General features: G+C 33.3%; 1 protein-coding gene across 1 annotated transcript in view; it reads right to left on the reverse strand.

The window, feature by feature from the left end:
• TRDN (triadin) overlaps positions 1–18,403 on the reverse strand; it is a 401,037-nt gene that overhangs the window by 39,123 nt on the left and 343,511 nt on the right. The window contains exons 27-35 of the mRNA XM_012506168.2: positions 16,448–16,477; positions 15,147–15,173; positions 14,771–14,818; positions 12,947–12,994; positions 11,672–11,689; positions 9,570–9,614; positions 7,750–7,770; positions 3,058–3,084; positions 2,068–2,106 (exon numbers count right to left, since the gene is read on the reverse strand). Of these exons, the coding sequence (XP_012361622.2) occupies positions 2,068–2,106; positions 3,058–3,084; positions 7,750–7,770; positions 9,570–9,614; positions 11,672–11,689; positions 12,947–12,994; positions 14,771–14,818; positions 15,147–15,173; positions 16,448–16,477 (303 nt within the window). The remainder of the gene's footprint in view (positions 1–2,067; positions 2,107–3,057; positions 3,085–7,749; positions 7,771–9,569; positions 9,615–11,671; positions 11,690–12,946; positions 12,995–14,770; positions 14,819–15,146; positions 15,174–16,447; positions 16,478–18,403) is intronic.

Raw genomic sequence — 18,403 nt, forward strand, 5'->3', positions numbered from 1 at the left:
TTCACATCCCTTCTAAGTTGTATTCCTAGGTATTTTATTCTCTTTTAGCAATTGTGAATGAGAGTCACTCATGATTTGGCTGTTTGTCTATTGTTGGTGTATAGGATTGCTTGTGATTTTTGCACATTGATTTTGTATCCTGAGACTTTGCTGAAGTTGCTTATCAGCTCAAGGAGTTTTGGGGCTGTGACAATGGGGTTTTCTAACTATACAATCATGTCATCTCCAAACAGTGACAATTTGACCTCCTCTCTTCCTATTTCAATACCCTTTATTTCTTTCTCTTGCCTGATTGCTCTGGCCAGAACTTCCAATACCATGTTGAATAGGAGTGGTGAGAGAGGCCATCCTTGTCTTTTGTTGGGTTTCAAAGGGAATGCTTCTAGCTTTTGCCCATTCAGTATGCTATTGGCTGTGGGTTTGTCATAAAAAGCTCCTATTATTGTGAGAAAAGTTCCATCAGTACCTAGTTTATTGAGTGGTTTTAGCATGAAAGGGTGTTGAATTTTGTCGAAGGCCTTTTCTGTATCTATTGAAATAATCATGTGTTTTTTGTCATTGGTTCTGTTTATGTGATGGATTACATTTATCGTTATGTGTATGTTGAACCAGCCTTTCATCCCAGGGATGAAGCTGACTTGATTGTGGTGGATAAGCTTTTTTTTTTTGAGACGGAGTCTCGCTCTGTCGCCCAGGCTGGAGTGCAGTGGCCCAATCTCGGCTCACTGCAAGCTCCGCCTCCCGGGTTCACGCCATTCTCCTGCCTCAGCCTCTCCGAGTAGCTGGGACTACAGGCGCCCGCCACCACGCCCGGCTATTTTTTTTGTATTTTTAGTAGAGACGGGGTTTCACCGCGGTCTCGATCTCCTGACCTCGTGATCCGCCCGCCTCGGCCTCCCAAAGTGCTGGGATTACAAGCGTGAGCCACCGCACCCGGCTGGTGGATAAGCTTTTTAATGTGCTGCTGGATTTGGATTGCCAGTATTTTATTGAGGATTTTTGCATCGATGTTGATCAGGAATATTGGCTTGAAATTTTCTTTTTTTGTTATGACTCTGCCAGGTTTTGGTATCAGGATGATGCTGGCCTCATAATAGGAGTTAGGGAGGAATCCCTCTTTTTGTATTGTTTGGAATCATTTTAGAAGGAATGGTACCAGCTCCTCTTTGTACCTCTGGTAGAATTCCTCTGTGAATCCATCTGGTCCTGGGCTTTTTTTTTTGATTGGTAGGCTATTAATTACTGCCTCTATTTCAGAACCTGTTATTGGTCTATTCAGGGATTCAGCTTCTTCTGGTTCAGTCTTGGGAGGGTGTGTGTGTGCAGAAATTTATCCATTTCTTCTAGATTTTCTAGTTTATTTACATAGAGTTGTTTATAGTATTCTCTGATGGTAGTTTGTATTTCTGTGGGATTAGTGGTGATATCCTCTTTATCGTTTTTTATTGTGTCTATTTGATGCTTCTCTCTTTTCCTCTTTATTAGTCTGGCTAATGGTTTATCTATTTTGTTAATCTTTTAAAAGAAAACAGCTCTTGGATTCACTGATATTTTTAAGTGTTTATTGTGTCTCTCACTCCTTCAGTTCTGCTCTGATCTTAGTTACTTCTTGTCTTCTGCTAGCTTTTGAATTTGTTTGCTCTTGCTTCTGTAGTTCTTTTCATTGTGATGTTAGGATGTTGATTTTAGATCTTTCCCGCTTTCTCTGTATCGGAGTAATATATTTATTAACAAGTCTTCTTAAGCTGAGGAATTGAATTTTGTGTAGGCAATATTCACAGTTCAGTAGTAATATGAAAAGAAGTCGGCAGCTTTAATTTAGTAATAACAGGTAGAGTCTGCTTTCGGTTCTAAATTCCTGATCCTTTTAGATATTTAATAAAAATGCAATACCTATATGTTTTGCATGATGAACTGTAATGTACTATAATTATGATATGTGTTATAAAATCAGTGTCTTCATTTTCATCAACTGTTTTTAAATCATATAATTTGTATAAATTTGTATTTTTGTTCCTGTGTTTTTGTGGCTAATTTGATGTACATGTCTTAAAATGTCATCTTTACCTTTACTTTCTTTGTCAGATATTTCAGTTTTCTTCTTCCCTAGGGGAAAAAAAAACAAAAAGAAACCATCATTTTAAAAAACTTAACTTTCTTACTCATTCTTGGAGTAAACAGTTGGAGATGAGAATCTTATGAGTGGAGGGAGTCAGGGTTCTCTCATTTCTTTTTTGTTATGCTTGGTCATTCTGTTTATGTAGTCACCTATAGGGGCAAAATTTCTCCTCCTCCTCCTCTTTGGGCCTTCTCTTCCTCCTCTAAGTCTTTTACTCCTATTACTCCTCCTTTTCCTCCCCCTACTTCCTTTTTTCCTCCTCCTCTTCCTCCTCCTACTTCCTTTTTTCCTCCTCCTATTCCTCCTCTTCTTTTTTTGAGAGAGCGTCTTTCTATATGTTCTTAAATTCCTGGGCTCAAGGGATCCTCCCTCCTCACCCTCCTGAGTAGCCTGGTTTACTTACAGGCATGACCCTCTTACCCATCTCCTCCCCTTTTCTTTTATGCTTTGGAGAGAAGCTAGAATAAGCCATGCCTTTGTTAGTAAGTTTAAACTAAAAACTACAGGAAAATCAACTACATGTTAAATTTTTACCTTTAGGAAATAAGAATTTGCCTGGCATGATGGATTCGTAAGTAAACTAATGAATAAAAGCAATAAAAAATGTAACATAATATTTCTAAGCAAAATGTGGATCCAGTTTTCAAAGCAGTCTTGGTAAATTGATAATTTTCTTGCTACACTTTTTAGACAAAAGTGAGAAGAAAAACAACATTTAATGGGTGACTTATAAGTTTGTACGTGCTAAGAATGGACATATTGCATTATTTACTCGTTATAACAAGCCTTTTGGGAAGTCATTATGCCTGTTCTGTAGAACAGAATATCTGGAATTTGAGCAGCCAAGGGATTTTCTAAACGTTATACAGCTAGAAACTTAAATTTACATACTGTTTCCACAGCTCTGTCTTATCTCCTCTGAAAAGGTAAATATTTACCTGATTCTGTGACTTCTGATGTTCCTTCTTTAGAAAAAAAAAAAAGAATGTAGAAAGAAAGGAAAAAAAATAAAATAAAAAGTATAGTTTTTTATTTAGTAACAGACAATTGAAACTTATCTTCTGATATTTCCTCCTAAATTACAATAGGCACATATACTCAAAATGGCAAAGAAATGTACTGATGATTAATATTTCTGATAACTGTAACTAGGCATCTATTTTGAAAATAGAACAAATATTCAATTAATCTAAAATGGTATATTTAAATACTATAGAATTGATTGGATAGAATAAATAAGATCTAGGACTTGATAGAACAACAGGATGATTACAGTCAACAATAATTTAATGTGCATTTTAAAATAACTAAAATAGTAGAATGTTTATAACACACAAAAAATGATAAATGCTGATGTGATGGGTACCCCGTTTACTTGCCTATATCAAAATATTTCATGTACCCATAAATATATACAACTACTAAGTACCTATCAAGTTAAAAATAAAATGAAATGTAAAAAATTAAAAAAACATACATGATACAATTAATCAATTCTAAATTCCATGGTTGGTTTTCTTAATTACAAATTATAAATCTGTTACACAAATTTTTAATCTTCATGGATGCATGCAAACATTCATTCATATAATATTTATTAAAGTAGCTTCATTTATAAGATGCTGTCAGAAATGCAATTGAGTGTGGTCATGGGATGAGATTAAAAATATAACAAAAACAAACTCAGTTCATGTTGACTACGGTCTAATAAGTGATAGAAGACATAAAATTATGTTTGCCTTTTGCCTATGATCATACAGAACCATGCTTTCTTCTTGTTGCTTCAGTAAATTTACAGATTAATATTTCTAAGAAAAACCTGGCAAGTTTTCTTTTTAAAAAAAACTTTGTATCACAAATAATTTCAAATAATAACATTTCCAGAAAATAAAAATTCTCTGATAGTTTAAGAAGTATCTCTTGTAAAATATCAATGTTTTCTATAAATGTGGTATCCGTTTTATCAGTCTTACATAACTATTTTGGGTACCTATTTTCAAAATTTGAAAAAAATTAAAATATTTTATAACAGTGAAGGTATACAATAAATAATGTTTCATAAAAATACAGTATTTTAAAATGGTTTTATAATGACGTTTCATATTAGTATTCTAGTTTTGACTTTCAACCCTTAATTTTGGTAATAATGTTCATATTAGTGGCAATAATGCAAACTATACTAGAGAATTTCTCCAGCCTAAAGGCTGTATTTAATGTTTAAAATTGGCATTGAATCCATTATGAAGTAAACCGTAGCTGCATTATTAGGGAATCTGTCATGTCCTGTTAATAAAACAGGTTAGTTCTGGGTATTAAAACATATAAATACAACATCCAGATACACTTCGGATTGAAATGCTCAATTTTTAATCCAGGTTACAGTCTGAGTATTCTAATAGGATTAAATGAACAGCTTCATTGTTTACTGTTGCATTTTTATTATTGTTGAAAATGTCCAGGAAACCCCAGTGATTTTGAATTGCAAAATAAAATGTACCTCAGGGCTTTAAAAAAATTAGAAAATAAAAAGCTAATGTGTTAAATAAATTGAGGACATATATTACGTGCTCTTAATTTTTCTCAACTCACACAATAACTGTTAGAGGGATCTTCATACTGTGTTTATTCAATACATCTAAACAAACAATCGAAAGTAGAGAGAGATACAATTACTGGGTTTTTTGGTTGTTGTTTGTTTGTTTGTTTGTTTGCACAGGTATTAGTTATCATGGTAAATGTGTTAGCAAACCAGGTACATCAACAGAAAACATGACAGGTTCCCTCATACATCCTGGTCCAGTGTCATATACCTAATAGGTGCTCAATAAATACATATTCAAGGATTAATGAGTGTAATACAGGCATACTCATTTTATTGTGCTTCACTTAATTGCAATTCTCAGGTATCACATTTTTTACAAGTTGAAAGTTTGTAGCAACCCTGTATGATTAAGCCTATTGGTATAATTTTTCCAATGGTATTTGCTTCCTTCACATTTCTGTGTCTCATTTTGGTGATTCTCACAATATTACAATTATTTCATTATTATTATATCTGTTATGGTGGTCTATGATGAGTGATCTTTGATATTACTATTGTCATGGTTTTGGTGTGCCACACACCACACCCATATAAGGTGGTAAAACTTAATGAATATGTGTATTGAGACTGCCATTCACCAGTCCCTCTCCCTTTCCTCTAGTCCTGTCTATTTCCTGAGACTCAGTGGTCTTGAAATTAGACCAGTTAGTAATCTAAAATGGCCTCTAAGTAGTCACAAGAAAGAGAGACTTGCATATCGCTCACTTTAAACCAAAAACTAGAAATGATTAAATTTAGTGAGAAACACATGTTGAAAGCTGGGATAGGCTGAAAGTTAGGCCTTGGGTACCAAAGAGTTGGCCAAGTTGTAAATGCAAAGGAAAAGTTCTTGAAGGAAATTAAAAGTGTTACTCCAGTGAACACATAAATGCCAAGAAAGGGAAACAGCCTTATTGCTGAGACAAAGAAAGTTTTAGTCGGCTGAATAGAAGATCAAAGCAGCTATAACATTCCCTTAAGCCAAAACCTAATCTATAGCAAGGCCCTAACTCTCTTCAATTCTATGAAGGCTGAGAAAAGTGAGGAAACTGCGAAAGAAAAGTTGGAAGCTAGCAGAGGTTGGTTCATGAAATTTAAGGAATGAAGCCACCTGCATAACGTAAAAGTGTAAGGTGAAGCAGCAAATGCTAACATAGAAGCTGCAGAAAGTTATCCAGATCTAGCTAGGATAATTGACCAAGGTGACTACAATAAACAATAAGCTTTCAATGTAGACAAAATAGCCTTCTAGGGAGGATCACTTGAGCCCAGGAGTTTGAGGCTGTAGTGAGCTATGATCCCCAAGCTGTACTCCAGCCTGGTGACAGAGTGAGACCCTGTCTTTAAAAGAACAACAACAGCAACTTAACAAATAGCCTTCTATTAAAAGAAGATGTCATCTAGAACTTTCATAGCTAGAGAGAAAAAGTCAATATGTGGCTTCAAACCTTCAAAAGACAGGCCGACTCTCTTGTTGGAGGCTAGTGAAGCTGGTGACTTGAAGTTGAAGCCAATGCTTATTGACCATTCTGAAAATTCTAGGTCCCTTAAGAATTATGCCAAATCTACTCTGCCTGTGTTCTGTCACTGGAATAACAAAATCTAGATGACAGCACATCTGTCTACAGCATGATTTACTGACTGTTTTAAGCCCACTGTTGAGACCTACTGCTAAGAAAAAAGATTCCTTTCAAATATTATGGCTCATTGACAATGCACCTGGTCACTGAAGAGCTCTAATGGAGCTGTACAAGGAGATTAATATTGTTTTCATGCCTGTGAACACAACATACATTCTGTAGCCCATGGGACTAAGGAGTAATTTTAACATTCAAGTCTTATTACTTAATAAGAACATTTCACAAGGCTGTAGGTGTCATATATAGTGACTCATCTGATGGATCTGTGCAAAACAAATTGAAAGTCTTCTGGAACGGAATCACCTCTCTAGATACTATTAAGAACATTTTTGACTCATGAGAGGGAGTCCAAATGTCAGTCTCAACAGGAGTTTGAAAGAAATTGATTCCGACTCTTATGAATGACTTCGAGAGGTTCAAGGATTCAGTAGAAGAAGTAACTGCAGATGTGGTGGAAGCAACAAAAGAATTAGAAGTGGTGACTGAATTGCTTCAATGTCATGATCAAACTTGAACAGACGAGGAGTTATTTCTCATGGATGAGAAAAGAAAGTGGATACTTGAGATGGAATCTACTCCTGGTGAAGATGTTGTGAACATCGTCGAAATCACAACAAAGGATTTAGAATATTCCATAAACTTAGTTGATAAAGCAGAAGCCAACTCTGAGATGATTGACTCCAATTTTGAAAGAAGTTCTACTGTGAGTAAAATGCTGTCAAATAGCCATACAAACTACAGAGAAATCTTTTGTGAAAGAGTCAATCAATGTGCCAAACTTTATTGTTGTCTTATTTTCAGAATTACCACAAATTTCTAACCTTCCGAAACCACCACCTTCATCAGTCAGCACCCATCAACATCGAGACAATACTTTTACCAGCAAAGGTATTACAACTTGCTGAAGGTTCAGATGATCACTAATATTTTCAGTAGCAAAATACTTTGAAATTAAGCTATGTACATTTTTTAGACATAATCCTTTTGCACACTTAATAGACTAGAGTATAGTGTAAACATAACTTTCATGTGCACTGGGAAAACAAAAAATGGTATGATTTATCATGGTGGTCTGAATGAAACCTGCAATACCCCCGAGGTATGCCAGGACAGTGACATCTAATTTTCCTTGAATTATATTTTTTGAATCACTAAACATCTCTTCATGTGCTTATTGGTCTATGGCTTCTTGTTCTACCCATTTTCCTTTAGTTGTGCTTTTTGTCTCCAAGGTATGCCTGTACACACAATATCCTTTGTCAACCAGACTCACTTATATAGTAATAGTATAATGGCTATTACATTAACAAACACACCATACATATTTAACTTCAGTTATAACTCAAAGAAATTGTGAAATTAAAACAATGAAATAGGACAATCTTAAAATTCTAAAATGGTACACTTACTTGGAGTTGGTTTTGGTTTGTCTAAAAAGGAAAAAAAGAAAAAAAAAAAGAAAATGAGTGATAATTTTCTATCTATGGGTGACATATCAGCCCTTTATATTTCCTATTTTTGCTTTTTACTGTAAAAATAAGACTAAACTTATATCAACAATGAACAGTAGAGAATGCGTTTTTAATAATTTTCAAATCATACTCCCAGTGAGTTTCCCACGGAACAGTAAAGCCTGAAAGTATGGAATCTTTTTTGGTCTCTTTTTTATTCCTGTAAACCTCATATTTCATTTGATACAATATTAATCAATGCTCACAAAAATCTGAACTTCTTACTGTTTCTGAAGTAGCATAAAATACATATTCTGCCACAGTCCTTTTGGAATACATATTAATATTAATTTATACTAACAATATTAATTATTAATATTAATTTATACTAACTCTCCCAATCCAGTATGTTGAACAATAAGGTTCCTTTATAAAATCTCAAGAATGAATGGGTGGTAGGTAAAAAAAATCGTAAAGACGTTCTATTTTTTTCCAATATAACATGTCTTCTAAAATATATTAACTAAAAACATTAACTGTGTCATCGTACATCTAAAGTTCTATTTCTTCACAAAAAGTAGAAAAGATTTAGCTATGATTGCAGGTTTGAGTCATCTAAAATTAAGTCAAATAACTAATAACTAACAGAGGGAATACAAATTGATACTTTTTTTGTAGATACGTTTTGTGTTAATATATATTTTATATATATAATATATTTTATATATATAAAATATATATAAAATTATATTATATTATATAATATGTATTTTATATATTATATAATATATATAATATATATTTTATATATTATATATAATATATATTATATATAATATATATATTTGTACTGGTAGATAGATAATGCTAGAAGGATACATTAAGAAATAACAGTGATTCGGGAGGCTGAGGCGGGTGGATCACGAGGTCAGGAGATCGAGACCATCCTGGCTAACACAGTGAAACCCTTCTCTACTAAAAATACAAAAAATTAGCCAGGCGGTGGCAGGCACCTGTAGTCCCAGCTACGCGGGAGGCTGAGGCGGGAGAATGGCGTGAACCCGGGAGGTGGAGCTTGCAGTGAGCTGAGATAGTGCCACTGTACTCCAGCCTGGGCGACAGAGGGAGCCTTCGTCTCAAAAAAAAAAAAAAAAAAAAAAAAAAAAAAAAAAAAAAAAAAAAAAAGAAATAAACAGTGATTACCTATGGATATCATCACATATTTTTGAAATGAGAACTGGTAGAATTTAACAAAAGAGAGAGATTTTTGCAGTTAGCTTCCTCTATGCCTCAGTGTTTGAACCGTGTGAAATATTACATATTGTAAAAATTGAATGACATTTTAAAAGAATTAAGCTAACTTTTAGAATGGGGTAACTTCTCTTTTAAGAGGATATATCAAGCTGAAATTCACAATTTGTGAAATTTAACCTGTGTAATTTGACAAGATATTTTAAAACTATCAATTTAATCTGTATGATAAATTATATTAATATTGACAACAGTGAAATACTGAATATTTTGGAAGGACCTTGTGAATCATAAAAGCAAATCTAATTTGTTAATTTTGCTCTATCATAATTGCATGTTTGGCAATCCATGTTTGATTGACAACAATATTGCCCTTAGGTCAGATAAACTAGATTACACTACAAAACCACAGGACGACACATTACCAGGAAACACAGTGAAAATGACTTGTGTGCATTACTTTAATTTTTGAATATAATAAAAATAGTGAACCTAAGACAGAATATAAACCAAAAATGGTAAAATACCTGTTTTTATAGATGGAGGTTCTCTTTCTCGATGTTCAGCTTTTTCTAGAGAAAGAAATCAAAATTCACTGGCAATCTGTGGATTCTTTGGCAAATATTTCTTATTTATATATTTGCAAGTGATCCTCAGTTTACCCAAGAGGCATGCCCCAAAGTCGTTTTCATGTAATTTGAAACAAAGAAAGCATATTGCCATAAAAAAACATTACAAACAGGGTTAGGTTCATTCTCAGGACACCCAGGAAAAGGCTTTTTTCTACACTTGGCTGAAAGACAGTATTAGGGTTTATCCCTTTGGGGGCTGTGTTGTATAAGAGGATAGAATATGGCAAAAAGGAGAATAAGAATATTGTTTTATTTGCTGAAAATTGAGTCATTCTTTGGGGACATTTTTAGTGGATGGTATTTGTCTTTGACATTTTACCAACTCCTCCTTTTTCCTCTTTGAATTCTAGTTACCTTCTTGCCAGTTAGAAGCAATGCACTGCTGAACACTGGTTTCTTATTGAAAATTTAAACTAAATCTGCTGTATTCCAGAGAGTGCCACATTTTGTATTTTTATTGACCTGTACCACCCTCCCTTTCCAGGTTTTCTTAAAAAACTCTCATAGCTGAATCTCAACTATTCTAGGATATGACAAAAGGAAATAAAAATGTATGAGTAATTGACATCCCTCTTAGTTCTCTGAAAAAATATTTGAATTGAAAATTTTAAAGAGATAATTCTCTTTCACCAAAAGTGGAATTTAAAGTCAACCATATAGGTGGGATATCTTGAATGGGATTGAGAATATCTGTCAATTGAGTAGGACTCTGGAACAGACCAAGTGTTACCTCTAATGACCTCTATGGTCAGTTCTGAGCTGTTCTTGATGTTTACTTGTCCTTTCTTTCCCTCACTCCTGAATTTGGAGTTTCTCTAAACTTACTATTTTTTCCCCAAATTATGCACCAACAGTGAAGTAGGTGGGAAGATGTGGGACTCCAGGTGTCATCAGACTAAACAGATATTTGTAAATTAGGAACTGATACCATTCAAGAATAAACTTCCATGAACTGAATTTGCATAAATGTTATAGTAAATAAGCATTCAAAATAAAAGAAAATGAAGCCAATATTCAAGGTATTAAACTGTTATAACAGCATTAATAATAAATCAAGATAACAATAATAATATAAAATATATATTCAAAGTACAATTCACAGGTTCTAGGATGTGAATATGTTCTGATTAGAGTTATGCATTTGTGCTATATATCCTAAACCACTTATATGTATTCCTAAGCTGTGTCACACGTTCACCTTTGGGTCTTGTGAAGCTATTTTGCATGCAAGAGCCAGAATATATTTGACCAACAGCCATTCATGCATTTGTCTAAGCTTGTGTTTCACAAATGTACACCAGTCAACGACCAACATCACAATTTTGACACAATATTGCATATATTTACTACCACAGTGGGTAAATATTTATGTCTTCCTGAGTCCAAAAGTCATCTTAAACTCTTCATCACTATACTCTCTGTGTCACACCTGTACAGTGAAATGAAGGATCTTCAAAGTCCACATTCATAAGGACGTTTCATCATTGTAATGGACAAATGGCAAAATGTTTATAATTAAATGGATTTCTAAATGCCAAAGTTACCTACAGTTTAATTAATGCAGCTTAAAGCAAATAAATTAAAAACAGTACATGGTTCATAACACTGACAATTGTATATCATTTCATTTTCTTTTGTTATTCATTACATATGTTTAAAAGATTTCCAGCCTACCTTAACTTACAGTGAGTGGTATTTTATAGCCTATATGGATTCCCTCTTTTAATATTAACAATAGTGACAGACTTCTAGATATTTCTTTTGTATAGTTATCATCATTAATTAGTAGTGAAACACAAGAATGTTAAATCAATGCCATAGCAATAACATTAATTTATCACTAATAATTAAATAGCAATAACATTAATTTATTATTAATAGTTATTTAGCCACAGACAAAACTGAAAATAACATTTTTCATAAAAAAAACTAAGCAAATTGTTAAAGCTGAAATGGTCAAGCGATATTTCTCAGGTGTTATTCTATTCATCTCTTACTTGCTGGTTTGGGCTTGGCTGTGGAGAATGGAGGGAAGCACATGGCATATTGATGAGTACAAACCACGGAAAAAATAACTGTTTAGTATTTGTATTTACTTATTCTTAGTTTTAGGTCTCCTCCTTAGCTTAAACTGTTTTCTTTGACCACTAATATTTTGCTGTCAGCAAATACATTAATCGAACTGCAAAAAACTAGTAAGACACATGCTATGCACATATAATTTAAAACAATCTATATATTTGAGTCACAAATACATTGAGCTAGCTTCTTCATAATTCCCAAACATCCACACAACTGAATGAGATACTCAGGTGGCCATATTAATACCTTAGGCAAATTAAAGGAACATTTACTAAAATTATAAACTTAGGCAGTGGTTGGAATAAAGTATAATGGTCATATGAAGTAATGTGAAAATGGCCTGATGAGATTTCTTTCTTTCTACTGATAAACTAGTCTATAATTTCTATAAATAATTAGATCTCTCCTGAATTCTATTGTATTTTTTCCTCCAAGAAACTATTTAAATCCTTATTATCTGATTATCTCAGGAGAAAAACCTGTTTCACAGAGTTTTTCTTTTGGAATGATTATTAGTAAGAGATGGGATTCTCGTAATGGCTGAGGTGGGTAGGATTTCTGTCTTGGAATCAAATAGAGGAAGTTTAGTGACTCAGATGTGAATTGATTTCAAGACTCATAAGTTTTCTTTTTCCTTATAGGAAAAACTTCTGAATTGTAAGAGTATGTGTCTTTTCTTTTTCATATGAACCAATGAGAGATGGAGTGTTTTTAGTTTAATATTTTATGTTCTGCTGATCATTCTTTAAGGCAGACTTTAAAGTTATGTAACCATATCCCTCTCTATGGAGCTTTCATGAAAGTAAATTATTCCAGCTAATTTATAAATAGCAGAAAGTTTCAGACTTCTGTAATTTTAAGATTTGAGGAAATGTGGTTTAAAAATAAGATTAAACACCTAAGTATACTTGGTAATCAATGCATTATATAGATTTTCTCATGAATTACACATAAGCTTAGGTCAATCACACTTAAAATTATGCTACTCTAGTTATTATTTTTTAATAAAAATTATATTGAACATATTTTTAGTTATTCACAAGAATTCAGAATGTTAGAAGTTATGGTACTAAAAGCCTACACACTTCAGTGAAGGGGTGTGTGTGTGTGTGTGTCTGCATGCACACATATGCATGCATCACATAACATATAGTGAGACATAGAAAAAAGATATAAAATACCTTATTTACCTGTTTTTTCTATTGTGACAGCTTTTACCTGCTTGAGAACTTTTTCTTCTGTGATAGGAAAAAATGTTAACACAAGTAGGAAATTTGAATACATCAGTGACATATTTCAACCATGATTTTTGTATTCTTTTGAAATATTGCCAATGCCAAGAAAAACTTGTTGCCTCAATAAAACAGCAAAAACATCTTCTATTCAAATTGGATGAAAGCACAAAGAAAATCTGTCCAGCTGGAATGTCCTTTGCAGCTATCTTGCTATAGAAGTTTTCCTAACTTAAATTGTTCCCTAACGTGCCAGTATGAACCCTATTTTTTGCCTTCACTGTATTTCAGTGTACTTATCTGCCCAGAGGTACTGCTTTATAAAATATATGTTGCCTTACTATTATTAAATTAGAATAGGAAGGAGCAATTTTTGATCTTCTTGTACCAATATCTCCCTGGGAACCCAGGAATAGGTGGAGAACCCAAATTTCTTACAGTGTGAAGCTGGGGAAGAACAAAGTTGATGCATTTGTGGGATGTCCTCTGTTCTCAGTGATTTTTCATAGTCAAAGATGTTTGGGTCAAAGTAAAGAGATTATTGCCCTGATACTATATGAAATTAAACTTCTCAACCATTTCACACTGGGTATGAATAAACTGATCAAATATCCTAAGTAGAAAGTTTCACTGGATAACAGAATTTAAAGAGCATGATGGTGTAACTGAAGTAAAACAGTTGTTCCTACAAGACAATGCATTTGATGCACACTCAGAGACTAAAGTCTGTCACTTCTCTTTATTTCACCTCAAATTGGCTAACATTTGGGACATAAGAAAATAACAGTGTTTCATTTAATGAGGCCTTCTGAAAGTTGTTTCTAAGGTTCTGCTTTTGTCAATACAGACAGCTCTTCTCACCTCTCCACACTCCAGCCCTGCTTTCCTTATTCCTATGTTTTCTGTTGTTGGTGTATCATAGTTTTTTAAAGGCCTATGCAAAACAAATCAAACAGACTAAAACCCATTGTATACAGATTTTCTAAAGCACCATTTATAAAATAAGCAAAGGATTTCCTAAGATTTGTTTAGAGAAAATATGTTTTTCACTTTTCAAAGATTCTGGCCTAACTATATTCACAACATTGGGTACATATTTCAGCCTGGAATGAAAAATAATATTCTACAGAATAATTGGGGCTTGGGTAGCCTCAAAATTAAATTCATATTTAATTAGCTGAAATAAAAACTTGTTTTTATTCTTAAATAAAAATTAATTCATAATCTCGCTTTGATAAATTATGTATCTTTTTTTTTTACAAGCAGAACACATTAGCTTACTTCTACTTTCCACAAAATTCAAGACCAGGAATAAAAAGAAAATAAGAAAGGGAAGGAAGGGTGAAGAAAAGAAAGAGTCAGGAAAAGAAGCATGGAGAAATGTTGATTTCTTCAGCATTTTTGGGACTTGGAGAGTCTAAAATGATCATATTTGAATAAGCCAATCTGAATTACAAGTTTGCTCAGAATGCCTTGCCCAAATCAGAATAAAACAGAAAGTATAGAGCCCACTCATCTAAGTGCTGGGTGATTATGGTTTCTGTGCAAAGCTAACTCTCTGATGGGAAGGGAAGACTAGTTGTCTAGTTACATCTCACTGGTTAAATTCTCAGTACAAAAAAAATATTCTGAAGATGACTAAAATTGGAGATGGTCTAGAAGCTTACGACTTAAGACATGAATTGTCCCAAATAACTTTAGACTTGACTCTAAACTCTTCCTTCTGCTAAAATTACAGCATTGAGAGGTTATTTGAGACTACAAATACCACCTGCAAAATACCTGGTTTACCATGAGAAACAGTCTTTTCTGGTTTCACTATGTCTTGTTCTGAAAATAATAAAAAGAAATTTTTTTTAGATATTTAGAAGCTGGGAAAAGAGCTAGCAGATTTTAGCAAATGTGCCCATAGAGAAAAAATATTCTGGAATCTTCATATCATCCTTGTTTCTATGTAAAACTTAAAGGTTTTAGTTCATGAAAACAGTATGCCAAGAATTCTTATTTACAAAATTTTTGAAACTACAGTTTTCAAAACACAGGCTGTGATAAAGCATAAATATAAAAGCGCAGATTGAAAATGCATGATTTTGAAAACATTTCAAATTTTTTTGTAAAAACTCTATATAAGCATAAAAGATAAAATTAATATACATACTGTGTATTTGCACTTTTTCAGATATAGCTAAAAATAAATAAATAACATATTAAATTAAATTACCTGCAAAATGGAGTATTTAACAATAACAAATATAACTGGTTATTGTAAATAGAACTAGGCATAACTAGCTTTAAATAGTATTGGGTTTCTGGTTAAAGAAAAGTAAAACTGGCAAAAATACAAAATGCTTTTATCTGGTAAAACATATCCACCTCCAGCAGATAAATATCATCAGGAAAATAAATAATAAAATAATAAATCATAATAATATTTGTAATGTAACAAGGCTGTTATAAGCCTTAATATATTGTAAATATATCACAAGAGCAACTATATTCAAGCTTATGATCAGTTGCCAGGTAAGTTCTGGTGAGAATTCAGGGGATGAGGTACTATTGAATATGTGTCTAGATTTCTATTCTTGATTTATTGATATTGAAGAATCTTGCTAAGTAATCTTTTATAATAAAGAAATAGCTACCATAGAGCCTGAGGGTTTTTTTGAACTTGCCTCAGGTCAATAGCTAGTTGGTACCAGAGGTATGACTTAAACACTAAATAACAATGTAGACTTGGAAAGGTCACCCTTTTTTTAGGTCAATGCTACCTTCTAATAAAATGATAGCATTTTAGGGACAATCTCTTAATGGGAGTACCCAGCGTTTGGTGCAAATCAGACATGGGGCAGACCCCTAGCTTCAACATTGATTAATTTGAAAATCCTGGAATAATAACTTATTTTCTGAACTTGATCTATTGAACTGCTTCTTCAGATATTGAGTATAGGTAATAATTGCCCTGCTGTCTGTTTCTCATAATGATACGATGAAAGTAAAAATCCTATGCTAGTCCTTAGTTCACAACAGATGCTTAATAAATTCTTGCTCTCATTCCCTTCAAACCACAATAGTCTATAACTTTATGATTTTATAATTCTGGTATATTACTCGAAATACTTCAAAATTATGAAAACAAAGCCACCAGAATTATGGAAATAAAGCCATAAGTTAAACATGATGATTATTAATTTCATAAAAACCTTAGAAATGTCTCCAGAAACCTAGCGTCTCTGTTGAGATTTATTTAAGGCCATTTTCTAGGTGTTTTTGTCTAGGGAATATTCCCATTCTCACCTAACCCAGTGCTATAAAATCATGTTGAGCAACGGAGTTGACAAAATAATGAGGAACTTGGAGGCTCTGTGCGTGTCTCCCTAGTGAGATGTAAGCCTCTTTTAGTACTTAATAAAATAAAGGTAATATCAACTCTGAATCTATATAAAATAAAGCTCATGTTACCTGGTTTTGCTTCTTTTTTAATTTGGGGCTCTGAGGGACAGAAAAGGCAGAAAATTTAAAACCTGAAAAAATAAACTAGAATAAAAATTAATTTTTAGAAATAAATTTATTTGGTTATCATAATTGGGAGGATGAGGCAGGAGAATTGCTTGAACCCAGGAGGCAGAGATTTCAGTGAGCTGAGATCATGCCACTGCACTCCAGCTTAGGTGACAGAGCGAGACTCTGTCTCAAAAAAAAAAATTTAACTAAAATTTATTCCAGTTTTACGCTGGTTTGCCAATGATGGACTATTAAACACGAAACAGAAACATGCTTTGCACTTGTCTGTCAAGTTGTTGCTATAGCTAATACTTTTAAATCTAAGTTTTCTACTTTTTTCTAAGATGATTATTGCAGTAAATAGTTCCAAAGTCAACATAAGATAAATTATTTTAACAACAAGAGTTGGAAGAGACTCTTTGAAATAGATCTAATTGGGTACTTACATGATTTAGGAATTGAGACAAATAGTGTTATGGGTCACATGTGTTCTCCCAAACAATCTGTTGAGTCCTAACCCCCAGTACCTCAGAATGTAACCTTATTTGGAAATAGGGTTGCTACTGATGTAATTAGTTAAGGTAAGATGAGGTCATGCTAGAGAAGGGTAGGTTTTTAATCCAATATGACTATTGGTCCTTATAAGAAGAGGAGAAGAGACACAAAGAGAGAGACACAAAGAGAGAAGATGACCATGCGATAATAGAGGCAGAGACTGAAGTCATATATCTTCACACCAAGAAACACCGAGGATTGCTAGAAAACACCAGAAGCTAGGAGAAGCAAACAAATATTCTCCTCTATGGGTTTAAAAAGAAGTGTCGCTTTGTCAACACCTTGATTTTGGACTTTTAACCTCCAAAATTGTGAGAGAAACATTTCTATAGTTTTAAGCAACACAATTTGTGATATTTTATTGTAGCCATCAAGGAAACTAATCAATTTTGGTTTAGGAACATAGGTGCTGCTGAAACAAATACCTATACATGTAAAAGTGGTTTTGAAATTGGGTAATGGGTAGAGGCTAGAATAATTTTGAGACACTTGATATAGAAAGCCTAGATTGCTTTGAAGAGACTATTGGCAGAAATATTGACTTTAAAGGTTATTCTGATGAGGGCTCAGAAAGAATTCAAGAGAGCTATAGAGAAAGCTCTTGTCATTTTAAATGATACATTTCTGACTTAGTCCATTTTGTGCTGTTATAATAGAATATCACAGACTGGGTAATTTACATAGAACAGAAATGTATATCTTATACTTCTAGAGACCGTGAAAGTTTGGGATTAAGGTATTAGCAGGTTTGGTCTCTGGTTTGGAGATAGTGCCTTGCTACTGTGTCCTTCAGAGAGAAGGAATGCTGTGTCCTTACAGGGCAAAGCCAAAAGGGGAAGACAGCAGGCTAGCTGAACACTGCATGGAGCCTCTTTTATAGGGGCCTTGTTCCCACTCACAAAAGAGGAACTCTCATGGCCTAATCACCTCTTCAAGGCTCCAGCTCTCAATACTATTTAATTACACAGGTAACACATAAATTTTGAGAAAACACATTCAAATCACATAGATATATATTATTGTAAATAGAAGTAGAATATTGCTAGAAATATGAATTTTAAAGACGAGGTCTCAAGAAAATGAGGAACATGTTATTGGCCACTAAAGGAAAGGTAATATTTGTTATAAAGTGGCAAAAAACTTAGCTTAATTGTGTTCTTCTGTTAGGTGGAAGATGGAAATAGTAAATGAATACTTAAAAATTTAGCTAAGAACGTTTTCAAGCAAAGTATGGAAGGTGCAGACTGATTTCTCCTTGTTGTTTATAATAAAATGTGAAAAGAAAGATACACATAAATTGAAGAAGAAACTGTTAATCAAATAAGAACTGGCACTTACTGATTTGAAAAATTCTCAGCC

Source organism: Nomascus leucogenys, chromosome 3, assembly GCF_006542625.1.
Source record: "Nomascus leucogenys isolate Asia chromosome 3, Asia_NLE_v1, whole genome shotgun sequence".
NCBI lineage: Eukaryota > Metazoa > Chordata > Mammalia > Primates > Hylobatidae > Nomascus > Nomascus leucogenys.